Source organism: Mobula birostris, chromosome 23 (assembly GCF_030028105.1).
Source record: "Mobula birostris isolate sMobBir1 chromosome 23, sMobBir1.hap1, whole genome shotgun sequence".
NCBI classification, from domain to species: domain Eukaryota; kingdom Metazoa; phylum Chordata; class Chondrichthyes; order Myliobatiformes; family Myliobatidae; genus Mobula; species Mobula birostris.
Genome location: NC_092392.1, coordinates 39,721,784 through 39,748,343, shown reverse-complemented (window position 1 = coordinate 39,748,343; position 26,560 = coordinate 39,721,784). Strand labels below are relative to the sequence as shown.

The window sequence follows — 26,560 nt, the reverse complement described above, 5'->3', positions numbered from 1 at the left end:
TAAGGGGTCACTTCCTGACACTGGAATATGGAATACAGTGTCAGGAAGTGTATGGCCATACACTTTGGTAAGAGAAATGAGAGGCTTGACTATTTTCTAAATAGAGAGAAAATACAAAACTGAGGTGCAAAGGGTCTTGGAAGCCCTAGTGCAGGATTCCCTAGAGGTTAAATTGAAGGTTGAGTCTGTGGTGAGGAAGGCAAATGCAATGTCAGCATTTCAAGAGGACTAGAATATAAAAACGAGGATGTAATGTTGAGACTTTATAAAGCACTGGTGCGGCCTCACTTGGAGTATTGTGAGCAATTTAGGGCCCTTAATCTGAGAAAGAATATGCTGAAACTGGAGAGGGTTTAAAAGAGGTTCATGAGAATTATTCCAGGATCAAATGGCTTGTCATATGAAGAACGTTTTCATATAGGAGCCTAATTATGCTCCTATATCTTACAGTCTTATGGGAGTGTTCTTCTAGTTTGTGTTGGACTTCATAGCGGTAGTGGAAAAGGCTAAGGACAAACAAGACAGTGTAGGGATGGGAAGAGGAGTTAAAATAACATGCAGCCAGATAACCATTTCAGAGAGAGTGAAAGGACTCTGCAAAACTGATGCCTAGTCTCACCAAGGTTGTGGAGGCCAATCAAGAGCACTAAAAGCAATAGACTAGAATGGAATCGCAGCCTCATTTAGAAGGGTGATTTCAGCCCATGGGAAACGGTTGAGGGACGTGTGCTGCGTCTCCTGTGGTCGCAAGGGAAAGTGCTGGGCCATAGGGAGAGAAGTGGAAAGAGACGAACAAACTTGTGAGTCAAGGAGAAAGTGGTTCCTGCAGAAAGCAGATATCAGCGATTAGATTGTCTCCTGAGGTGGAGACAAAGATCCAGGAAAGGAAGACAAGTGTCAGGTCGTTCACGTGAATTTGAGGACAGGGTGGAAGTAGGTGACAAAGTTGATTAAGTAAGTTCATAAGAACATAAGAAATAGGAGCAGGAGTAGGCCATCTGGCCCGTTGAGCCTGCTGCTCCATTCAATAAGATCATGGCTGATCTGGCCATGGACTCATCTCCACCTATCTGCTTTTCCTCATAACCCTTAATTCCGCTACTATGCAAAAATCTATCCAACCTTGTCTTAAATATATTTACTGAAGTAGCCTCCACTGCTTCATTGGGCAGAGAGTTCCACAGATTCACCACTCTCTGGGAAAAGCAGTTCCTCCTTATCTCTGTCCTAAATCAACTCCCCCAAACCTTGAGGCTATGTGCCCTAGTTCTAGTCTCACCCACCAGTGGAAACAACTTTTCTGCCTCTATCTTATCTATCCCTTTCATAATTTTATATGTTTCCATAAGATATGCTCTCATTCTTCTGAATTCCAGCGAGTTCAGTCCCAGGCGACTCAATTTCTCCTCCTAGTCTAACCCCCCTCATCTCTGGAATCAACCTGGTGAACATCCTCCAAAGCCAGTATATCTTTCCTCAAGTAAGGAGACCAGAACTGCACGCAGTTCTCCAGCTGCAGCCTCACAAGTACAGTGTACAGTTGCAGCATAATCTCCCTGCTCTTAAATTCAATCCCTCTAGTAATGAAGGACAATATTCCATTTGTCTTCTTGATAACCTGCTGCACCTGAAACCAACCTTTTGCGATTCATGCACAAGCACTCCCAAGTCCCTCTGCACAGCAGTATGCCGCATTTTTTTTACTATTTAAGTAATAATCTGATCTTCCATTTTTCCTTCCAAAGTGGATGACCTCGCATTTACCAACATTGCACTCCATCTGCCCGACCTTTGCCCACTCACTTAATATATCTATATCTCTCTGCAGACTCTCCGCATCTTCTGCACAATTTGCTTTTCCACTCAATTTAGTGTCATAAGCAAACTCCGATACACTACACTCGGTCCTCTCTTCCAGGTCGTTAATGCATAGAGTTTCCCATGTCCCGTCCCCTAATACTGCCGGTCATAGAGCGGGACGCGGAACCACTGTCGACGGGCTCTGCCAATCAATGTTAGTTCCTCCGGCGTTCAGGAGGCCTGTCAATCATTGACAAAGAGGCGGGGTGATGTGGAGCCCGCCGAAGCGCAAATAGGAGGGAGGCGCACTCGGGTTTCGATCGCAGTTAAACTCGCAGTTTTCAGACCCAGCCTCAGCCTGACCGGTGCTACCGTTAGGTCGGCTGCGGACCGCTTCGTTCGTCTCCCACTCCCCAGCTATGAGAGGTGCTGGGGCCGCGGTTCCGGCCTGCTGAGGAGCTGGAGGCCTGTAGGCGAGCGGTCCCGATGTGTGTGCGCGCCCTCCCCCGCCGCCGGCCTCCCCGCTTCCCCCTGCCAGCCTTTTGATGTTGTGTGCGTTTGCCCGACTGCTTCGACATAAGGAAGGGGCTGCCCGCTGCCTGCGTCAGCCTGTCCTGCGCCGCCCGACTTCAGAGCGAAAGTTTGAGCCAGGGTGGGCCAATAGCCTGTCACCCTTGCCTCCCCTCCGCCCCGCTCCCTTTGCTGGCCATGGAGCTGCTGTGTTGTGAGGTGGACTCGGTGAGGAGGGCGCTGCCCGACCCCAACCTGCTGCACGACGAGCGGGTGCTGCACAATCTGCTGGTGCTGGAGGAGCGGTACCAGCCGGCCGGTTCTTACTTCAAGTGCGTCCAGCAGGACATCAAGCCCTTCATGCGAAGGATGGTGGCCACCTGGATGCTGGAGGTAGGTCGCTGCTGACAACCCGAACCCCCTGTCGCTGTCACCCCGTCCGGAGCTGGGGTCCCCACATCGCGATCCATTTATCCACTTCCATTCCCAAACATTCCCTGCCCTTCCCATATTAGCCCGATCTGGGTACCTCCTCCCTTGGGTCCCGGGGTCTCTGATCGTTTTCCATTCCCCACCCCTCACTACTCCTACAACTTTCCCACAGGCCGGGGCGCATAAGGGGTTTTTCATGTAGTTCCCGCTGATGCGCGCAGGCCTAAAGATTCTGAGGTGGGGGCAGTCCCACAAAAAAAGTGTGACCTCTTTCCCGTCAGGGTAGCCACTTGCTTCTGGGTGCCACTTCGCGGACTTTTCCACTCAGTTGTGCTGGCAACCGGGAGAAAAAAAAGGTCTGGCTCCAGTCTGACCAGAAAGTGAGGGGGCGAGGCACATTCTTGTAAGTGGAGGGGCACTCGAAAGTGTCAGATCGGTGGTGTGGGTGCCAGAGAGGTATTGCATCAGGTGGGGACAGATTGCGTGTGTTTATGTGCTGATTTTAAATAGGGGATAAGAGAGTGGGCAGAGGCTGGAGGGTGAGAATGAGTAGGTGAGCAAGTTTATCAGATGGGAGACTGGGAGTGACTGAGGCAAGGGCCTCAGCCAGATAGCCTAACTAACTGTTGCAGCTGGTTGTGAGAGTTGGTCAATGGCCTTTCAAGGTTAAGTTTCACTGAAGTTTTGGTTGACTGCAGTGCTTCAGAGGTGAACATAACCTCTATTTCAGTTAATTTTAAGAGGTTAGCCAAATGCTTCCAGTGATCTCTAAACATGTTGGTGCTGTGATTGTGACTTTGAATCATTTCTTGCTGACTAAATGTGAGGAATGTGTCAGTTTAGGGCCAGTACCAGGGCCTCGCTCACCTCTTCTGGTACTTTGTATGACCTTGTTATCCCTCATTTTTAAGCTCATTTTTTTCCCTAGGTCTGCGAGGAACAGAAGTGTGAGGAGGAAGTTTTTCCTTTGGCAATGAATTACCTGGACAGATTCTTATCAATTGTACAGACCACCAAATGCCATCTGCAGCTGCTTGGAGCTGTCTGTATGTTCCTTGCATCCAAGTTCAAAGAGACTATTCCTCTAACAGCGGAAAAACTTTGCATTTACACTGAAAACTCCATCACACCGTGCGAGCTTCTGGTAATTCCACATCTGTTGCTGTCTAAACAAAACAAAACATTGTTGTAAAATCTTTCCCTGAGTCTTGATTGTACTTGCTTTTCAATAGATCTACATAGCTGTTTCATATTTGTATTTTGTAGGAAATCATGAAGGTGTTCAGCTGCAAAAACTCTTTTGGAATCTTAAACTGTACTCAAATTTACAATGATTCAATTGTTTTTCAGAATGCAATTGAACATTTTGAAGTTGACATTTTAAAAAGCTTGTTTTCCTCAGATATGTAGTTGGGTAAACATCTCGCGTAAGTATTTAGGAACTACCACAGAACAGTGGAAGAAACAAAAGCTGGAGGTCATGTGGCCTTTGAGAGCCACATGAAGTCTGGTCTGCAAGTTAAAAATGTTATGGCTGAACTTATGCCCAATCCACTTTCTTGCTGATTCATATACCCTTCCTTTTTCTTAATTTGTTAAACTCAGTGTATATAATAAAACTGGGCATCTGTACCCCTCTAGTAGAAAATACCAAAGATTTGAAATCCTTTATTTAAAAATATTTTGCCTCATTGTAGTACAAAATGATCAAATATTCATATTAAGACTCTGCACCCTGGCTTTGGTCTACAGCAAAAGGAAGTAACTGCAAGAGATAAAGCCCAGACATTAAAGTGAGTTATGAGTATACACTATTGTAAGTTAGATTTGTTCTGCAACAATGTAATTTAAGCAGTGGCTTTTTATCATTGTTTGCTGAATAAAGTAAAAATATTTAGTCTAAATTTGAAATGTTGAATGCAGGGGAAAAAATCTGCCCCTGTTTTAACAATGAAGTCACTGGTCCAAATTAACTGTAGCTCCCCCTGGAGGAAGATATCCAAAATACCAAAATCTTGTCTGAAAATGAGCCAGTGTCATATCTTTCACACAGTGTTTTTTTTGTTTGGAATCTGTTCCCTTTTGAGACTTACGGGTATTTATTTTGTTCTCAAATGTTGTCTTCCAATACAACATTTTGATTAATAAGCCATTATATATCTTTTGTTTGTCAGGAATGGGAGTTGGTAGTTTTGGGAAAGTTGAAGTGGAACCTTGCGGCAGTGACCCCACATGACTTTATTGAATACATTCTACACAAGCTTACCCTGCCTAAGGACAAGCTGCCATTGATCAGAAAGGACGCACACACCTTCATTGCCCTTTGTGCCACAGGTATGAGCAAGATATTGTTTATAGATGAAAGACATTGGTATGGGAAGTTGCAGTTATTTATTTATTGATTGAGATACAGCATGGCACGGAGTGGGCCCTTCCAACCCTTCGAGCCATGCCACCTGGCAATCCCCCAATTTGATCCTATCAAGTTACAATTTACAATAACCTACCAAGGAGGTATGGCTTTGGACTGTGGGAGGAAACTGGAGCACCCTGGGGAAATCCACGCGATCATGGGGAGAACAAACTCCTTGCAGGCTGCACTGCAAAGCATTGTGCTAACCACTCTACTACCGTGCCATTTATGTTTGAGTTGTGGACTAGATGAAAGGTATGGAGAAAATTTCAAAAGTATGTAATAAAGTGATAATCCTTCTGATGGTGTAAAATTGTTTTCATTGCTTGGGGCTTTATGTACAGTATGTGGTCCCCTGCATCATATCCAGTTTTTTTTTCCTAGAACTTTCTCAATGGACGTTGGAGCTTTTATTTAATGATGCATTGTTTAGTATTGTGTGCCATTTATTTATGTGTATTTATTCATGTATCATGTATGGAAAACAATTGTGCACTTCTGGTAAACTTACAGTGGAAATATTTTATAAATTTGCCACTGTAATAATAGCATTCTGTTAGTGAGGAGTTATAATGCCCCCTTCAGTGGAAGGGTATGACTACAACAGAACATTTTTTTAATGGGGAATTTTAATTAGCCTTACTGATTTGAAATTCATATATGAAATGTATAAATGAGAACGATGTACATGTTAAGAGTCAGAGGTTGGTCCTTTTCTATCTGTCATCCTTCTAATGGACTTAAATTGAAGAATATGCTTGATTTTTGACTGATGTAATAGAAAATTGGTGCACTACTATTTATTTTAAAATTTATTAATGGTAGGTCAATTCTCATGCATTTTCTTTGGTGTTTTTTGTGTGCTGTATGCTTAAGGTTTGCAAAGAAACTAAACACTAGTTATCAGTTTGTAACAATGTGCCTAGGAACTTTTTTTCACAAAATGATCTCTCCCATGTTTTTATCTTAAATGGCAGACATTATCAAGTTCCAACTTAGAGTCCGTACGAGTATTTTCACTTTCAAGATAGCACTTTGATAAAATGATTGTTCCAAAGCAGGCTGAGAACCCTGATGACAGCAATACCATATCTTTTGTTATACAATGCAATTAAGTTCAAAGACCACTGCAGTAACTACTAACAATAGGGGACGTGTAGAGTAACCTATGTTACAGAAAGTGGGTCCCTGTTCAGGGAATTAACATACTCATAATTCATACTTTTAAAGCCACCTGTCAGTCATTGTATGAAAGTTATTGAGAAACTTGATCTTTTAAAAAAAATTGTGAAGCCCCACACAAAGGTATGTGTAGACAAGGAAGGGTATTTGGACCATCTGGTTTGACCTTGTGTAGAAAATTAAGCACACTTCCATATACCAAGTAGTTGTCCACTAGTATGAAATAATAGAGTTCATGGTATAACTGTAGGATTGCAGAATATCTGCTTTGCAAAAACATTTTATTTTTGACATAATTTTGTCACACTGCAATTGCAGTCACCAGAGCATTTTTTTTGCTTATATTTAAGTCAAGACTTAAACTTTAATGTTCCTTCACTTCAGCTGTAGCACTTCAAGTAATGTTTTTAATATGTATACTTGAGTGAAATATTCAAGAACTACATTTCAATCTAATTCCTGTCAATGTAAACTCAAGCTATGTTTCAGCTATTTGTGCTCAAAGTTGTTGTGAATTAAGTTAATCGTAATACTGCTCTCTCTCAAATCTGTATAGAATAGTTCAATAGAATAGTAATGTACTAGACAACTTTGTACACATTCTGTTAGTTATGGTTATAAGAGTTGTTTCCAGGAAAGATGTTATGTTAGTACAGACAAGATTGTCCAGGACAAAGGTATCCCATATTTCCTGACATAAATTTTGTACTATGAACTAAAGTGAATTTCAGATATTAACCTCTTATTGAGCCCTGGTGAAGAAACTAACCACATTGGTTACTACTAGTTCTTATTGTGTAAGTTTTGTGAGTCAGAGTAATTGTGCTGTAAATGATCCTTTGATTATTGACTTTCATGTTGATTTACCAGATCACAACTGGGGCAAATCACGAAATTCGTCATAATTTATCCATCCAGGGACTGGCACTCTTTTGCCAGTATTGCGATGTCCAGTTGTTCATTGAATATTTCCTGGGATTTTTGTGGACTGTTTCAAGAAATTGTTCATTGTTCCATGCAGTAAACTTTGCTGCTTTACCAGTTTTAACTTGCACCTAGTTGTCATGTTTATAATATTAAAAGCCTCCAATTTATGAAACTAGAGATCATTTTTTGATTGTGCTCTGCAAAGCATTTAGTAATTCACCATAACTAGATTAATAATACAACTATTTGGAACGCAGTAGTTTATGCTTCCTGTCATCTGGTCCATGGGTTAAGCCATATTCTATGGTTTAATTCATGGACCTCAGTGTTTAATACTCCACTTCAGCATTGGTTGACCATATTTTCTTCAGTGTCTACGAATTTCAAAGTAAATTTATTTTCAAAGTACATACATGTCACCTTATACAACCCTGTGATTCATTTTCTTGTGGGCATATTCAGTAAATTCAATTACAATGATAGAATCAGTGAAAGATGACATCCAACAGGGTGGACAACCAGTGTGCAAAAGAACTAACTGCAAATGCAAAAGAAAAAAATGAATAAATATTGAGAACATGAGATAGTCCTTGAAAGTGGGCCCAGGGTTGTGGGAACAGTTCAGTGATGGGACAAATGAAGTTATCCACTCTGGTTCAAGGGCCTGATGGTTGAGGGGTAATAGCTGCTCCTGAGCCTGGTGGTGTGAGTACTGAGGCTCCTGTACCTTCTTTCTGGTAGCAGCAGTGAGATGAGAGTATGACCTGGGTGGTGGGGGTCCCCGATGATGGATGCTGCTTTCCTGGGACAATGATCAATGTAAATGTGCTCAGTGGAGGCGAGGTCTTTGCCCATGATGGACTGGGCTGTATCCACTACTTTCTATAGGATTTACCATTCAAGGGCATCGGTGTTTCCATACCAGGCTGTGATGCAGCCACTCAATATGCTGTCCACCACACATCTATAGAAGTTTGTCAAAGTTTTAGATGTCATGAAAATCTTGCGAAGCGGTGGAGGCTTCCTCTGTAAATATATTGAAGAAAGGGTTGGATAGATTTTTGGATAGTAGGGGAATTAAGGGTTATAGGAAAAAGGCAGGTAGGTGGAGATGAGTCCATGGCCAAATCAGCCATGATCTTGTTGAATGGTGGAGCAGGCTCGACAGACTGGGTGGCCTACTCCTGCTCCTATTTTTTATGTTCTTGTATTCACAAATTTCTAAAGATGCTGCCAGGCTTTTTTCATTGTTTTTTTTTCTGTATTTCTTTAAGTTTCATCTCCAATGGCGATGGTTCTTGTGTGGAAGGGCATAACTGGGATTGAGGGTCAGAGTATTTAATTTCATTTTTAATACCTTGCAGCTTTAGAAGGAATTATCAGCCCAATAAGTGTATACTAGTTCCCAGACAAACCTCATTTATTGATTTGTATGTAACATCCTGTCAACATAACCATCAGCTTAACTCTGGTTCTTCAGTCATCCCAATACAATTTGCAGTGACCAATTAACCTATCAGCCTACAATCATTTGGGGGGAGGAAACCAGGCAACTTGGCAAATAGCCATGCAGTCACTGGAAGGACGTTCAAACTCCATACAGATGGTACCTGAGGTTGGTATCAAACCTAGGCTCTTTAGAGCTTTCTTTGAAGCAACATTTCTGGTTTCTGTGCAAAGGTGCTTCACTTTTTTAAAAGTATTTGCTTGCTGTCTTAACTGCATATAGAATTCAAAATGTGTTCCATTCAAACTTTTTTTTTGTAGTAGGTAAAAGTGGCAGTGAAAAGAAAGTTCCCAATTTAATTAACTAAGCTATAAAACTGAGTGGTAAAGAATTTGAGAAGTGTCCTTTTTTAATATCCGTATTTTTTTTTAAGAGTTTAGTTTTTCTAGTTGTGAGAAGCAAAACAGAAGCACCATATATTATTTGAAATGTAATAACTAAAATAAGTTGTGAATACATATCAAATCCTTTGTTTTTCTTTCCTTGATCCTGTTTTAAAGCATGAAGCAGACAAGTGTACATCACCTGAAATTTGATAAGTACAGATGTGTGATTAAAAATGCTGCCTTTATTTGGTACACATATTGGCAAATAATTGAATTACAACTTCTAGATTGTTGATGACGATATTGGAGCAGTGGGGAGATTTTATTCATTGGAATTTTTATTAAAAAAAAAGAAAAAAAAATATATAGTAGGTTGCTAATTTTTTTTTACAAAATTGTCCCCATCTTAGTGATTTACAGTGTTGCAATTCATAATAAAATCCTCCCCTTCTAGCTTGGTCGGGTGAGCTGGCAACCCTTGTGTGTGTGAAATGAGTGCCCTGTTCGCAGACCTTTTGTGAGCTTGTCAGTTTGAATTCATATCAGTTGGAAGGTCATTTCCATGATTTTCAATAGGAAAAGATGAGGAGCTGACTCCACACAATGGTGCCACACTCTCCTGTTGGAGACACTTGCCTCACCAGTTGCAGTAGTTAATTAATATGCTAAAAATAGAAGCCGTTGATACAAATCACTCCGTTTTGCACAACAAAGAAAGGACATGTGGAGCTTTGATAGCCAAGGTTATGATGTTTGCTATGGAGGAAAGGAAGAGTGGAGGTAGAGACTACGTGAGGCTTTGGAAGCAAGACATTAGTCATTCTGGGCCTCCAGCCATTTGCTAACTGTCTCATTTGTATTGTGAATGACATTTAAAGGAGCCTACAAGGTTACACGGTTTTGAAATTGTGTTCATGTGACCACATGTAGAAGCAGACCTACAGCAGTGCTGGTTGGCAAGAGCACTGTGGTTCTTTATTCAGATTTTCATGATCGGTTTGCTACTGGGATGCCCTTTTACTGAAAAGGGTGCCATATGTTTTGACGACTTAAAATATGTTGTAACTAATCTGAGTTCTATTTGGATCAGTCTGCTCAGTTGTTAATTTATGTACAAAATGTGTGTTCAACATGGAGACATGATTTTATAAATTTCATTAAAAAAATATATAGCTCATGAGCATTTGGAGCATGAGTACTTGATTCAAGATTTCAAGTTTTTCTTGCTTTTACCCCTGCAGATTTCAAATTTGCCATGTACCCACCATCAATGATCGCCACCGGAAGTGTGGGGGCAGCAATATGTGGACTTCAGCTCGATATTGGCTACTGTTCACTTTTCAATGACAACCTGACAAAACTCCTGGCCAAAATCACCCACACAGATGTGGTGAGTACACTATTTAAAGGCTCTGGCAAATGTTTGGCAGCCAATATCCGTGGATATTGTCAGTTTTGGATCTCAGATTCACTTTCAATTAAACTTCTTGAATATTAACACTTAAAGCTACTTGCAGACTGAAATCCTCAAGGACGAGTGAAAATTAATCAATTGAGAAGATGAAGTTTTATTTTATGGAGTTCTGAAATCTGGATCAATCAATAACACTGGTGGAAATTTTGGGGGTTAAATGCAAATGTGCATGTTCGGAGATAGAGGTACATGTACTTATTAGCCACTTAGTACTGTTTTTCTCATAGCTTTATCTTCCGTCAGTAGTTTACCAGATTAGTGCAGTGGGAATAGAAATATGGAATGCTGTAGTCATTATATTTATACAAAATCTTGAATGCTCAAAAATTGTATGAAAATTCATCTTGTAGAATGATTACTTGTTGCTCATGCTGCAATTGACCTTTTTTGTATTGCATCCATTTCGAAAAATCTCCTGGAAATGAAATATGACATTGTTTAATTTGTTCAATTTACATTGTACTGATTTTTCATGTAGATTGTTCAAATAGACTATTTAACTAGACGATAGTGTTGTCATTGGTGGGGGAAATGATAATGCACAGAGGATGGCTTAGAATCAACTTATTACATCAGTGGAAAAGTCCATTGAGAAGGAAGAGTAATGAAATTCAGCTGTTTATATTCAGGTTTTAAAATTCAGCTGTTGTATTCAAGGTTTTCAATCTTTCCAACATCGATCTATTTCCAACCTTAAGTTTGCTTTTATTAATCAAGTCATGTGAACATTACATTGCTATGTGATCATTAAACATCATTTCTCTGTAGTTTGGCATTAAAATAGATTGCCCTGAATGCTGCTTTAAACTTAATCAAGTCTTATCAGAGCCTTAGCCAAACTTGGTCAAAGTCTTATCAGAGCCAAAATATTCACTTTGCTTGGTATGCTACATGCATTATACTCCTGTTGCAAAGGAACAGGTATTGACTAAGTGCAAGACCAAACTTATAGCTGCAAGAGAAAAAAGTTGACTTGCTTATGCATCACACCTGTTTTTTATATTATGTTGTACATAAAGACATTTGGAAGTTCTTTTGGAACTGAAGATATACACTCAATAGGGCACCTTCTGTACCTAATAAAGTGACCACTGTATTTTCATGGTCTTCTGTTGCTTTAGCCTGTCCATTTCAAGGTTTGACGTGTGTTCAGAGATGTTCTTCTGCATACCACTGTTGTAATGCGTGGTTATTTGAGTTACTACTATTTCCTGCCAGCTTGAACCAGTCTGGCTATTTCCTCTGACCTCTCATTAACACAGCATTTTCGCCCACAGGACTAGATGTTTTTTGTTTCTCGCACCATTTTCTGTAAACTCTGGAGACAACTGTGTGTGAAAATCCCAGGAAATCAGTAGTTCCTGAGATACTCAAAACACTACACCTGGCACCAACAATCCTTCCATGGTCAAAGTCATTTATATCACATTTCTTCCCCAGTCTGCTGTTTGGTTTGAACAACAACTGAACCTCTCGACCATGTCTGCATGCTTTAATACATTAAGTTGCTGCCACATGATTGGCTGATTAGATATTTGCATTAACGAGCAGGTGTGCAGGTATAGCACCAAGTGTATTTTCTCAATTTGCTAATCTTGGTGGGGGCAAGGGAGGTAAGCTTCTGGCATTCTTTTTTCAATGCTTGGAATTGGGTTTCATAAATGAAGACCCAGTCTAAAAACATGCTGTTTTGGACAACCTCATCTTGTTTCTATCAGTTGATTGTTGCCTGACTGCAATAATGATTTCTTTACTTATCTCTTGCTAATAACAAAAAAAATCTGTATAATGTCCAAGAATTGAGAAGGGAAATTTTTATCATGAGGACTTTACAGATATTGGTATCTATTAGATCATCACATTTATTGACAGGTGAGAAACTGATCAAAAAGGCTGTTTTTCCAGATCAAAGTTATCCCATTCCATTTTGAAGGTGCTAACACCTGTGGTCCCTAAATGCAGAATTCTGGACTGAAAAAAAAAAATTGTGATTGTGAGATAAAAGTTTTGATGCAGAGGTGGCAGTAGTTGGTAAAGTATATATTCAAATGTGTTTAGGATCAACAAGTAGAGTATTGAAACTCCCAAAACTAGGATCTGTTAGTGAACTTGGAGGAAGCTGCTTAACATGAGAACACACATAAAATGCTGCAGATGCTTGCAATCTCAAATAAAAATAAAACACTGGAAATATACTATAGGCCAGACAGCAGTTATGGTCGGTGAAGCAGAATTAACAACCAAAAAACATATTGGCTTTATTTTTCTCTCTCCTCTGCTGTCTGACATGTCTTTTCTGTTTCTATTAAAAACTGAAAGATATTAAGAATAAATATTATTATAAATTAAAAGTGCAGTAAAACAATTAAACACGTTGAATGTTGATGCTGGGTGTTAAATGTGTATTGAAAGAAAGATTGTGGACTTAAGTGAAAATACCCCGAGTAAGATAAAAGATGTAACAAGCTGTGAAAATGACTTTGTTCTATGATGGAAAAGGGGAAGTATTGCTGGAAGGAGCTTCCTTATGTTAAATCATTGTCTAAATCACTATTGCTTTTATTTTTAAAGACAAAACTGGCCCATTATACGGCAGGTTTCATAAACAAAGACAAACTCAACTCCTCATGTAAGGAAGCGTTTCTGATTTATTTGAGAGTTGGTAGCTAGAAAAGATTGGAGGCGGGGAACCTTGAACTACTGGTATGTAGCATGTTTATTGATTATGAAGGTGTTCATTAGCAATGATAAAGAACATGTAAATTATATGCAATGAAATTCAAGTAGGTAAGTGTGCTTATACTGCTAAAGAACCACCTAATCTTTTGCAGATAATCCAGTGATCAATCGAGCGCAACCAAAGAGTAATGGGTTACCTGTGCACCAGCCATCACTCCCACTTGAAGCAAGCATCAGTGCAGATACACCATATTGGGAGAAGTTTATCGTGATGTTGAGCAGGAAGTACAAGGGAAGGTACTGAGCACTGAATAGAGTGACATTGGAGGGGGTCAGCTGGGACAGAGTAGAGGCTCAGCATGTTTTGAGTGCCCTTTCCTGCTTTTAAGGCAATAAAGACTTCAGTGAATCTGTCTTTCAGTGGAAGCAGTTGAACATGATACAGAATGAGGTTTATGTTGAAGTACTTGCCCTTTGAACTGAGAGATTTGTGGTGGTTAATTGAAAAGACTGCTCCTCATTCTGATACTGAGCACACAGTAACACTGGCAGTTGAAACCTCAGTTACAGGGATTATAGCGGTAGTCTTATTTCATGAGAGCTCCTGCTTCTAAACGCCATGCTTTAGAATCGAAATTCTAAGATGAAACTAACTGGCATCAACTTTCAGAGAAAATGATTGGAGGGAAGCATTTTCAAAGCAGGTCGTGTACCTAGATAGGTATGTCTGTTCTGAGGAAGTACATACCAGAGTATCTTGTGAAGAATGACATTAGACAGTCAAGTGTATTGCATCACATTGCACATAATTGGGAAAACCCCACTTTGAAAATGTGAGTTCACAAAGGTTGCAGCAATTGTAAATGATCACGCTAAATCAGTGCTATCCAGGTGTCACAAGTGTCTGTAGTGATAATTTATTCCAATGAATTTTCTGGTACATTTAAAGTACATTTATTATTAAAGAATGTATAAATTATACAACTTTGAGATTTGTCTGCTTATGGTTGTATAATTTGTATATTCTTTAATTAATGTATTCTGAATTATAGCCATTCAGAAAATATTTGTTCATTGAGATCAATTATAATAACACAAATCATTGGCCCTGGATTTAAATATTCTCATAGCTTAAAAAACATCAGGGACACTGTCCCAAGTTCTTAATGTATATTTTCTCTTGAAATATGCAAAGGACATCGAATTTGCTGGGTACGGGATGAACCTTTACCTACTTCATGATCTCTTTCAGGAGTCTTACTTACATGCTGCCCATTATGCCTGTTGGCGTTTAAGGCAAAAATGAAGGTCCTCCATTGCTGTCTGTACTTGTCCGTTCATTTCAGAAACCAACTTTGGTCTTGGTCTTGGCAGTGTTCAAAGTTTCCTTTATCGTGCCAGTAGCTTCCTCTTGGTTTTCACTACTGCCAGCCATGCAAGTCCTAGACAGAGACTCAAGAATACCATTGCACACAGATGTAGAAAGATTCTTCATTGCTGTTTCTGTAATAGTTTCGTTTGGCCAGTTGGGATTATTAGCCCTGAGTTGAACCTGTGACCCTGGAGGTCGGACCATTCTTAGTTTGCTCTCTACCCTTTGACCTGTTTGGCATGGCTGAACCTACCAAGAGCTAAAGCATAAAGCCCTGACTCCAGCAAGCATAGCTGTCCAGGTCATTGAGGCACACAAGCCTCTAAACCACAAGTTTGTGGTCCTCTTGGAGGTTTCAGGAGTCTAGACTGCATCAATTTAAGACTCGCCAGTCTTGTTAGATATATTACTGAGGTCTATCTTGTGGTTTTTGGGTTCCACCTGTCCTACCTGGTCAACTTGTGTATTTTCCCATCTTCAATACTTAAAGTGTTCAAAGAAATTTTAAAAATAAGCATTTTTTTGAATTGCTCTTATGATTTTTCTCTGTGGTGTGTGCAGTAGTATCATTCTTTTTAAGCTGAGTACAAGGCGGTCTTGTCTCTGTTTATTTCCCTTTTTCTAGCTTGGATTATTACCAAGTAAAATTGCATATGGTGAGGGCCAGCTTTGTGCATTAGTGGGCCAAACAAGATGCATATTGCAAGACTGAAAATTGTGCACACATCATGCGCTAAGAAAGATTATTATATCTACCAGGGCATGAACATGTTTGGTCCTAGCATCCTTCATGCTATCTGCCCATGCTATGCAAACAATTGACAGTGATCTCTGAGGATAGCTCGTGTACCATTGCATACTGTGTTATCTCCCTCCAGGTAGAATTAATTTTAGGATGGGGTCATGTAATACTTCTCTGGGGGAACTAAGTGTTTATCCACTCTTTGTGCTGCTTAATGCTTGTGGTTTGGAAGCATATGACAAACCCGCTCCCTTGTCCCGCTTTGTTTGTTTGCAGACTGTACTTAGTATGCAAGAAAACAGCAGCTAGGATTGACTGAAATGAATGGAAGAATGAGATCGTTTCCTACTTGTATCTGCCTGAGTTGGCAGCTCATAGCATTCATTCAGTTTCCCAATTTGAGTGTTTTGCATGTGGAGTAACAGTAGGGTGATGCAGCTACAGAATAGAATAATTGTTAGTTATTATTCCATCAGACCTCGGATCCTATTCATAGTGAAAAGCACGGTGTGGCAGGTTACCCTGTGCCAGTGAGCTTAAAGATCAAAGAGAAATGAGTTTTAGAGAATTTCTAAGGGTGACTAGAAGTAATCCTTAACCCTTTGTGTGCTGGTTTGTTTTAGCTTATTGTAAACTCTGCTATTAATGAATTTGAGGGTTTGGGTTAGCTTTTAAAATATTCTTTTGTAGCTTTTACTTTGCACAGTTTTGTTTAAGTAACAATTTATACATACAGTGATATGTGGCATTTGAATAAATGAAAATAAACAGGATTGCACTTTAGCTGGGACATAAATTGATTCGGTGCATATTTCTAAAGATTTCATCTTGAAAGACACAAAGGTAAATTGAGCCTTATAAATACTTGTGACTTGAAACTGAAGTTCAGTGTGATACTCTACCAACACATACTTTGTCAAAGTAATCTTCCTGCTCAGATTGATCTGCCTTGCAGCTCTGCCTTGTGCAAGACTCTTTAAGCACCCTTCCCCCAATCATTTACATAAAATCTTCAGTAAGCAACTCCTCCATTACCCTGTCCTCTTATAGAAACCAGCAGTTGTCTTTACCCCTCGCCCCCTTGTTCATTTAGCAGAAAAATAGTAGGGTCCTATGTTTCAGTGTTGCTATGGAAGAATACCGTGTTCCACTGCCAGAGTCTAATTTCCTGTGTTCTTTTGTCTCCAGTAATTTTGAAGCTGTGGATTAGGTCACCCATGTTCCACATGCTGTTAACAACCAGTAATAATGGGTACCTTTTATAATGGATAAAAATCAATCCCAGCATTTTGTTTTCCTTTCTTGTGTTAATATGTATGTCTTCATTTCAATACACAATTTGTTCAGTTTTCTTAATTAATCAAAAATGTTGGTGATTAAGTCTGCCATCTGCATTTTACTGCTGTTGAGGAAAAGGAACTCTACACTCTTAATGCATTATGCAATCAACCTCGTTAGTAACTTTTGAACTATTAAAGTCAATTCCACTCAGGTTTGTTATTCACCACTGTTGAACTAGAAATCTTTAAAATCTTACAATTGAATGTTTTTTTTCTCTTGTGTGTAAAATAGCATCAGTGTTTTCAAGTGGGATAATATTGATGCATTGCTTGTCAGAGCAATGCAAAAGTGATGGCTTAACCCTGAATTCACTGAAATGGACTACAAAACACAGCTCTATTGCACTGAATCTTGACTCTCATAGAATATAATTTTAATCACGTCATCCACTTTCCCCCACCATACATATTCTCAGTGTTTTATAAACACAATACAGCTTTCTTTTTAAGAAACTGAATTTTATCAACTGTTCCATAAAGTCTCAAATGACAAAATTGAGGAATGTGTTGAAGATCTAAAGGTATTCATTAACTAAACATGAATTCAGGTTTGTAACATCTACATTTAAGTTGCATTTTTTTCTTCTCTTCCCCCCCCCCCCCAATAAAGGGGGGGGGGTCTTGATTTTGTCTTTTTTTTTAAGCCTGCCATTGCAAGAAAGCTCTTAGTGTAATCGTTGCCCTGAAACTATGACATGCCGCACAGTGCCGAATTGAATATCCATCCTCATTTGATATGTGAAACACTTATGTTCTCACTATGGATAGTTGTACATGGCTAATGTGCAAAAGAAGTAAATTCCTCTGTTTGCTTGGTGTGGATAGGACTAATTTGAGGAAAGATTAAATTGCAAAGAGTTGTGTTTTTTTTAAAAAAAATTAATATACTAACTGATTCTTATTTCCAAGCAGCATTTTAAAAGAGTGGGGTAGTTGAGCACATTATCTTACAAATTATAAAAGATAATATCCAGACACATCATTTGCTTTGGTATTGCTTAAATGTTGCAACGGAGTGTATTGCTTTCTCTCTAGTGGTTGCACAATGATCTCAAGTCCTGTTCTAAGACTTGAGCATGACTCAGTATAAAGCGAATGTGTGCTTCATCGGTAGAGCTTTAATATTCCAGAGGGTGCATCTGCCTTTTCAGAGAAAATTACATACTATTACAATATTTTGGTTAAGTGCATCAGTTGTTCTGGCATCCTAACCATCACTAGTTTCTCACGCAGTACGAACAGTTAGATGTACAGGACCATCTTTAAGTTTGCTGGTCTTTACTATCTTCTGCATAAGTGGCAATACACCCAAGATCTTGGACAGGAGGTCCACAGGTCATTGATGATTGCAGGATGGAGGACAAATGATATTGAATGTTGAGGCACTGAATAATCAAGCCAAGGTTATACAAAGGCTAGTCAGCCAGAGTTTATTTTTTTTAATTTATTGAGGTAACAGTGTGGAAAAGGTCCCTCTGGCCCTTTGCACCGCTCTGCCCAGTGATCTCCTGATTTAACTCTAGCCTAATCACAGGACAATTTACAATGTCCAATTAATTTACCAACGGGTGCATCTTTGGACTGTGGGAGGAAACCGGAACGCCCAGGGGAAACCCATGTCATCACGGGGAGTACGTACAAACTACTTGCAGGCATTGTCAGGAATTGGATCAATTCTGCCTACCATATTATAGGACATATTATTGTATTGGACAGAATACAGGTAAGGTTTGCAGGGATGAAGGCAGGTCAGGAGAATGTTAGTTGCAAGAAGAAACTTAAGCTGTGTGTATTTTCTTCTGAATTTAGAAGGTTGAAGCAAGATTTAATAATGATATATAAGATTATCAGGGACCTAGGCTAGGTAAATGGGAGGGACCCCTCCCCCCACCCCTCACAATTGTGGCCAATGACAGGAGAGCATAGAATTCAGATATTTTGAGAGGAATTAGTGGGAAATTGAGGAAGTTGAAGGGAGAGACATCACATACTATTTGAAATGATAATGCAGGCAGAAGACTAGTGCATTTACAAAAAACATGCATGAGCACTTGAACTATAATTCATAGACAGAACTAGGAAGTGCGACTGGACTAATTTAATGTGTTGTTTTTTGTCTGACATGGACACAATGGGCCAAATGCTTTTTTTTTTTCCCCTGAAGTTTTATAAATGTATAATGGCTCCTAAAAAATGATCTGTTAACTATTTGTAAAGCTCCAGGGGCAATCATGAGCATATACAAATATGTGTGCACGTGTCATAACAGTATGTTAGAAAGTCTGCATGAGTGGGAGAGGACGAATAATCAAAAATAGTGATAACATTGAGCTTGGCAAAGACCATCAGCTTCATCATCTTCTATTCCATCTAAACTGTCCAGTAACAGGATACATAGATGTATTACTTCCAAATCTATGAAGTTCAATTCCTCCCCAAATAAATTTGCTACTCTGGGTTACAGCCAGTGACTTATGACTGAGATGTTGAGTAAGGTGACATGCATCTGTAAACAAGAAAAACGTGCTGTATATTTACTGCCATCTTGCTTTTCATAGAAGTATTAATGCAACAGTAGTTCCACCAGTTTGAAAGCTTTCCTTGTTGAATAATGTGCAAGTGTACAATGCTTCTTTGTGTGGGGCCAGGTATGATGTGGGTCTAAGTTTATATGATAAAATGTGACGATTTTAACTCTTGGAGGCAAGAATGATAATTGGCAGTTACAGTTTAACATGGCTAAGTGTTGTTAAGTATTAAGTTAGATCCTTAATAGAGGCATGTGATTTTAGCTTCAGAATGAGATTGGTCAAATATTTTGAGAAACTCAACTGCGTGGACGGAATGGATTATGTTTATTCTTCAGGTTGCATTTGTGACTTCAACCTGCAGATGAAAATGAGACCTGAAATGTGATCTGCTTGCCTTATGTTCACTGCAGTTAAGCTGTAAAGCATGGTAAATGCATACTTTGCCCTTCTGATTGGTATAAGGTGCCACTGGGTTGTCTTAATTTTTCTTCCTGATCTGCACCCTGTTCCTCTGGACACACACTTGCTCTTTCTAATAACTTCCACACACTCTGCACAACTTGTCAGTGTGGAGGAAGCCCTTCAGTGCCAAGCAGGGTAATTCTTCTTTCATCCATTTCTGAAGGAGCAGCTGCATCAGTGAATGGAGAGGTTCTGTGTAGACGTTGCACTATTCTTCAGCAACTGCAGTGATTTCCTGACTTCTTTCTTCTTGCTGGAGAAATAAATCAGTTTGCCTTTAGTTTGCAACTGCAGCTGTGCCAGAATCTCTTTCTCCTCTTCTTTTTCCTCATTGCGCCAACCCACCCCCACCTAAACCCAGGCTAGGAGCTGGCACTGAAACTGAAAAAGGCTGACCCCAAAAGATCCGGTGGGGTCAGTTGAATAACACAACCAAGGGAATGAAGTAAGAGGAATTGAGGGGGATACAACACAGGAGAAATCTTTCTTGCCGATTGTTGTAAGACATGGCCAATGAGCAGTTTTTGCAGTCAATGGAGCTGAATACTCAGCCAAAGTGTAACACACGACTAATGTGATACCACCAGTTTTCTGTTCCCATGTCCAGTTCTTTTTTCAAAGCCTCATTTACCCCTTGTGAGTGGTGGAGGCGGGGAATAAATGAATGGATAGCAGCAGATTTTATAGCTGTGACTAAAGGCATTGACTTAGTATTCCCAGTATAGAGCCAGCATAGAGTTAGTGTCAGTCAGAATGTCTAGTTGCACAAAAATACTTTTGATGCAGTTGTCCTACAAGTCAAAATGGTTTTCCTACAAACTACAAGTGTTTGATGGCTCTGGGCCTGTACTCGCTGGAGTTTAGAAGAATGTGGAAGGGGGATCTCATTGAAACCTATCGAAAATTGAAAAGCCTAGATAGAATGCATGTGGAGAGGATGTTTTCTGTGGTAAGGAAGTCCAGGACCAGAGGGCACATTCTTAGAATAGAGAGACGTACCTTTAGAACAGAGATGAGAAATTTCATTAGTCAGAAGTGGTGAATCTGGAATTCATTGCTACACGTGGCCATGGAGGCCAAGTGATTGGGTGTATTTAAAGTGGAGGTTGATAGGTTTTTGATGAGTAAGTCTGTCAAAAGTTAAGGCAAGAAGTCAGGAGAGTGAGGTTGAGAAGGAGAATATATTTCCATGATGGAATAGCAGAACAGACTCAATGGGCCAAATGGCCTAATTCTGCTCCTATGTCTTATGGTATTAAAGCAAAATCTATTTAAAATTATTTGTTTGCAGCTCTAAATTTATTATATGAAGCACAGAAACGGGCCATACAGCCCACTGGCTCTGCGTTGACTATCAAGTATCCTCTTGCAGTCAACCCATTTTTTTCATTCCCCAGATTCCCAGCAACCCCATGCAGGCTCTGCTAACTACACCCACCCTAGAACAATTTGCAATATAGAGTTAATTTTATTTATTTATTGAGATACAGTGTGAAATAGGCCCTCCTAGTCCTTCGAACCTCGCCACCTAGCAATCCCACAATTTAATTCTACCCTAATCATGGGACAATTTAAAGTAACTCATTAAACTACCATCTGGTACGTTTTTGGACTATGGGAGGAAACCTGAGCACCTGGAGGAAACCCAAGTGGTCACGGGGAAAATGTACAAACTCCTTACAAGCACTGATGGGAACCTACTACCAGTTGGGTTTTGGGATGTGGGAAGAAGCCAGAGCACCTGTGCAATCATAAGGAGAAGGTGCAATCTCCAGAAGGATTGCACTAAAGGTCAGAAACAAATACAGGGTGCTTGAGCTGTGAGGCAGCATGCTGGCCATTTTAAAAACGTGTCTTAAGATACATTGTGTAAATAATGAGCATCTTTTATGCTAAAGTGACTGCAAAAACTCATAAGCACTTGACAAATATTCTTGAGATTCTTGTTCTTATTTTGTCAGTGTTCCTATATTATACTATTAATTTTATGGACTGGATCATTCTGGCTGCCTCTCTGATCTAAACATTCTATGTAGGGATGGCTGGTCAGGCTTTCCCTCCGGTATACAAGTCACTGCGGGGTGTGCATTTAAGCATGGTCTCAGTTGTTGCATCTTGGGTCCACCCCTGAGATCGATGACTGTTCACCAAGGTCAAAGATATTTGGAATTGTTCTTGAATATCATTGTTGTTCAGTGATCTAAATTTCAAAGCAAAATCGGGATGATTATACAAAAATTAAATTCAGTAACAACTGAAGTAGGCTGGCTGACGCCCCGTTTGCCCTTGTATCCAATTAAAATGCTGGAAAAAAAAAATTATGGCATCAACACCACTTCCCTGCTCTCTTGCCTTTCCCTATATCTTGTTCTAGTTTGGATGTTAGCAAGTAATTTAAAAACATGGAAGGAAACTGCTCATCTTTTTTCTCTATATAGGTGAGCAACCCATTTCAAATAAGTGAGGTCGCACTTGTTATGCTGGCAAGTTCTGTTGTGAGTGCTTCTCTCCCTCAGCACATAGGTATCCCATCATTTGGTTTTTGTGGCAAGCCTGGATGTGGAGGGGGAAGTTGTATGTGCTAGCATCTGATATCAGCTCATCTTTGTACTTGTGGTCAAATGGGGAAAAGCAAAAGCCAGACATATCAGGGTGGTATGGGTAGAGAGAGGCAAGGGGAGTTGGACTTCAGATGGCTGGTAGCTCTCCACTGAATGAACTACAGATGAGCTCGATCCAGTCCAGTGTTTATTTAACGAACAAATTCTAACTAATGTTTGTCTACTAAACAGTTTACCTTTAATTATGATACAGAGATAAAGGAAAAACTTGTTAGACAAAACATGGAAAATGTATAATAAAAATTGGAAAGAATATTTATTACAGTACATATTGCATCTTCCTTTGCTCTGGGGGTTGAACATTTGAGTATCACAGGTTGATATTTATTTTGAAAGGTATGGACATTTATGGTTTGGTTTACCTCTCTCCAATAGGATTGCCTGAGAGCTTGCCAGGAGCAGATTGAATCATTACTGGTCAGCAACCTGAGACAAATTCCACAGCAGAGGAACCCTTCAAAGAGGATGGTTGAACTGGACCAGGCCAGCACTCCCACAGATGTGAGAAATGTAAACCTGTAAGGCAGCTGGAGTGGAAATGACCCTGCGTGATCTTCCCTTTAGGAATAAATCTTGTTTTTTTTTCCATTTTAAGATGCTCCTACATAGAAACTATCTAAAGCTTTTAGAAAAAAAAAACTGATATTAAAACTCTGGTGCCTAGGGTGTTCTGCAGAAGGGAATCCCACCATGTATGTTTGCATAATTGCTATTATATTATCAATGATGAACGTGCTTCAGAAGCATAAAATAGCTAGCTAAATGCAGGCCTGTGTATGTGGGATCAATTGATTAGATATTTACTGTTCAATTTTATGGTGCATGCACCCTCTTCAGATTTGAGGAAATGTCTATGATTTGTGGCTCAATTCAGGTGGCAAAGCTGTTGACTGAAGACATGGGGAGGATTGCTGGGAAATAATATTCTCTTTTATGAATGAACCATCTTCAGTGTAGAAGGAATTTAACTGCTTTAAGATATTGAACCTTGTATCTTTCTGTGAAATGAGTTACTGGAGGATTGCCCTGCAGCAGATTGTACGCTGAGTATATATTTTGCCTTGAAAGTTCGGTGATTGTCCAGAAAGTCATTTTCCTTTAAATCAGCTTAATTTGTTTTTGTGTGAACTTGTCTGTTTTATCACTCTTCTCTCAATGTCGTATTTATACTTGTCTCTCATCTTTACCTACTTGTGTGTTCTCAGTTTTTAAGTCATTTGTGAGATCTGGGCATTCACGGTAAGGTTCCAATTTATTTTATGCCCCTAACCATCCTTGAGAAGGTGGGGAAGAGTCATCTTGAACAGATGTAGTCCAGATACTCCCACAGAATTGTTACTTAGGGAGTTACTGAATTCCAGTGATAACAAAAGGAGCATTAGTGGCTCTTTCTAATCTTTTAACTTTGAAATTATGTATTTTCACTCCCCCTGTGTTGGTTTCATACCTTTCATGCCTTTGTTTCACTTTTCTCCTCTTCATTTTCTGCATCTGATTTTATTGTGTGCCTGTTTCACTATGTCTCTCTCAGATTTTGGTTTCTCTCTCAGAAATGGTTCATTCTATTCAACAGCATTGCTCGCTCCAATTTATAAGTGTTTCTCTAGCTGTGGGCCAAACTTGAGTGCATCCGGAGAACTCCCCATTCAACTACCAATCAGTTGATTACACTTGCCATTGAATCTGCTGATAGGAATTTTTTATTCCGTACTTTGATCTCCTATAGAAACCTTAAGTGCTTGACTACCTGGAATTTTGAAGAATGGAGAAACATAATTCTATACTTGCAATTGAAATAAGGTGTAACATTTTACAGAACTGTAATTCTCGATCATTTCTTATGCACAAGCATTGGCCCACAGTTACCATTATTGTAAACCATTTCATTTGAAAAGCACTTTGAATATATTTCCCAAGGAATGAATGGAATGGTTTATGAAATTGAATTGTTTCCCAGTTTCCAGTGTACAATGTAATTATGGTATTGCTGTAAAAAGAAACTACTTTGTAAGGAAGACATTCCAGTTTGGGTTGCAACATTCCGCAGATGTTCAGTAACTTCATGTGTTGTCAGTATCACAGAAGGCTCTTGTGTGCCATAGGTGTGTCAAGCTTTGGACATTTGGATGAGAATCATTGCTGGTGCAAGAAGCAGCAAATATCATGGTTCAGAACTGGTTGTTATTTGAGAAAATTTGTATTCAGTCTACTTGAATTCTTCTGCTCCATCGTTAGGACATGGTAAAGAGTTTGGGAGGTTTATTTGCACATGTTTTGATAATGGTCTAAAATTTGAAATTAAAGCTATTGATTAAAAAGTTGGTCTGGGGATTTGTGAAAAGCTGGACTAAAGGTATTTTTGAGAAATAGGTTTTTGCTGAATTGGAGCAGCCTGACCTGGGTTGATGGAATAGATAATGGAGTATGAATCTTTAATTGCGCTGCTATGAAAAGCTATGATTTGTTTCATTCTTATTCACATTAACAGTACTTGGCTGTATTGTTTCACTGAGTGTGCTGCTATTTTATAAACATTTTTATAATATATTATTTTACCGCTTAAGTTTCAAAATCCTGGGAAAATGAGTACATCGATTTACTGGAAGTGCCCATTTATGGTTTTTTGCAATAGCGTTTCATCTTTTTTTCTGTCACATTCTACAAAGACAGTATAGTTACCTCAGGTTTACTGGACAATAAAATGATTTCCATTTGCAATACCTCACACTTCTACAGTTTTTGGGGAGCTTTAAAGGCATCATTGTCTTAAGGAGATAAGATTGGCACTCTGTTGTACATTGCTGCTTCAGCCATGAGATGCACAAGCAGATTGCACAGGCTTAAAGCTCCCTACTGGGCTCAGTAACTTTACCATGTACCTCATTTACTTTCAGATGCACAACTCTGTTCTTAAAACTTTTTGCTTTACTGAGTGTGATGCCATACCAATACAATGTTACTCTCTCACAATGTGCTCTTGTATTTTTTCGTGATTGTTCATATGGTTAGGGATGAGTAGACAGCATTTATAGCTCGAGTACAATGTGGAAAACTTGTGGGGCAGTTGATGGGTTCAAGGCTCATTTCAATAGAATTGTGAATAAATATTCAAGTCTTGTTGGTTCAGTATTGAAAAGGCTTTTTATTCAATATATAATGACCTTGATTGGATCATAGGTGGTTTTATGGTGTGAGGGGAAATAGGTATATCTATGGACAATAAAGTCACTTGGTCCAAAATGTACTTGTGTATGTTATCTTTCTTTTTTCCTTGTGCTTTCTCACTTATCAAGAAAAAGAAACCTTTTGTGGAATATAGTTTTCATTTAATACTGTTTTATGCAGATGACATAAAGCCATGTGAATGAAGGGGATGCAAATGGCTTCAAAAATATAGTTGAGCTGAAGGAATGGGCAATGACATGGTGGATAGAAGTGTGGAAAATAACGAAGATACCATTTTGATAGAAGGCAAATATTGAGTTTTCCAATAATGAGAGATGGGAATGTTGATGTTCAAAGGGATCTTGGTCTCCTTATATACAAGTCACTGAAAGCTAACATAGACAATAGGTGCAGGAGTAGGCCATTCGGCCCTTTGAGCCAGCACCGCCATTCACTGTGATCATGGCTGATCACAATCGGTATCCAGTATATATTAGTTCATTGTTATTAACTAATATATGGTTAGTTATTAGTTAATATAATTTGTGTGTTAATACTTTCCATTTGCCTCCAATTAATGTGGCTTTCACTAAGATCTGCATACAAGTAGCCTCTGCCTTGGATATACCAGACAAGGGATAAAGAATTCCAATTGACCATTAATACCAATAATGTGAATAGCTAATGAAATAGCTGAGGAGTCTAGAAATAGGGATGAATATAGAGTAACTAATTGAGGTCTAAAGTAAGGAATTTATTCACTCAAATGATGGTGAGTCTTTGGAATTCTCTACCCAGTGGTGGATTAGTTATTGCTACCAAATTGAGGGCAAAATATTCTATATTAGAAAAATGGTGTTGAGGTTGAAGATTAGTAATGATCTTATTGACTGGCAGAGCAAGCTTGAGGGGCTTGCTAGCAAATTTGTGCTCCTATTTGTGTTACAGTGCATCGTCATTCATAAATTCTATAAGCACTTTTGTTTTTTGAAGCACCAATTGTATTTGATGTTATTTTAATAAATAGATAGGAGCTGAAAGGTAAATATAACCAAATTGCAAATTTCATCCCTTCAT

At 39.3% G+C, this 26,560-nt stretch overlaps 1 protein-coding gene across 3 annotated transcripts; it reads left to right on the top strand.

The window, feature by feature from the left end:
* The first annotated feature begins 2,069 nt into the window (after positions 1-2,069).
* Positions 2,070-25,567, top strand: ccnd2a (cyclin D2, a). 3 transcript variants are annotated; one of them, XR_011882985.1, is made up of 7 exons: positions 2,070-2,703; positions 3,671-3,886; positions 4,917-5,076; positions 10,339-10,487; positions 13,143-13,274; positions 13,403-13,547; positions 22,694-22,769. XR_011882985.1 is itself a non-coding variant. In XM_072241823.1 (5 exons), exons 1-5 carry the CDS (start codon positions 2,509-2,511, stop codon positions 22,838-22,840), a joined length of 867 nt encoding a protein of 288 aa, XP_072097924.1. In that variant the 5' UTR covers positions 2,070-2,508; the 3' UTR covers positions 22,841-25,567. The 3 variants fall into 3 exon arrangements, 1 of the variants encoding a protein (XP_072097924.1); XR_011882986.1 differs by lacking the exon at positions 13,143-13,274; XM_072241823.1 differs by lacking the exons at positions 13,143-13,274; positions 13,403-13,547 and having other exon boundaries at positions 22,694-25,567.
* Positions 25,568-26,560: the final 993 nt, after the last annotated feature.

Excerpts from the sequence above, each read along its gene's own strand:
- ccnd2a (XM_072241823.1), top strand. The coding sequence starts at position 2,509 with ATGGAGCTGCTGTGTTGTGAGGTGGACTCGGTGAGGAGGGCGCTGCCC. Across the intron at positions 2,704-3,670 it reads TGGCCACCTGGATGCTGGAG|GTCTGCGAGGAACAGAAGTG; the intron begins GTAGGTCGCTGC and ends TTTTTTCCCTAG. Across the intron at positions 10,488-22,693 it reads AAATCACCCACACAGATGTG|GATTGCCTGAGAGCTTGCCA; the intron begins GTGAGTACACTA and ends TCTCTCCAATAG.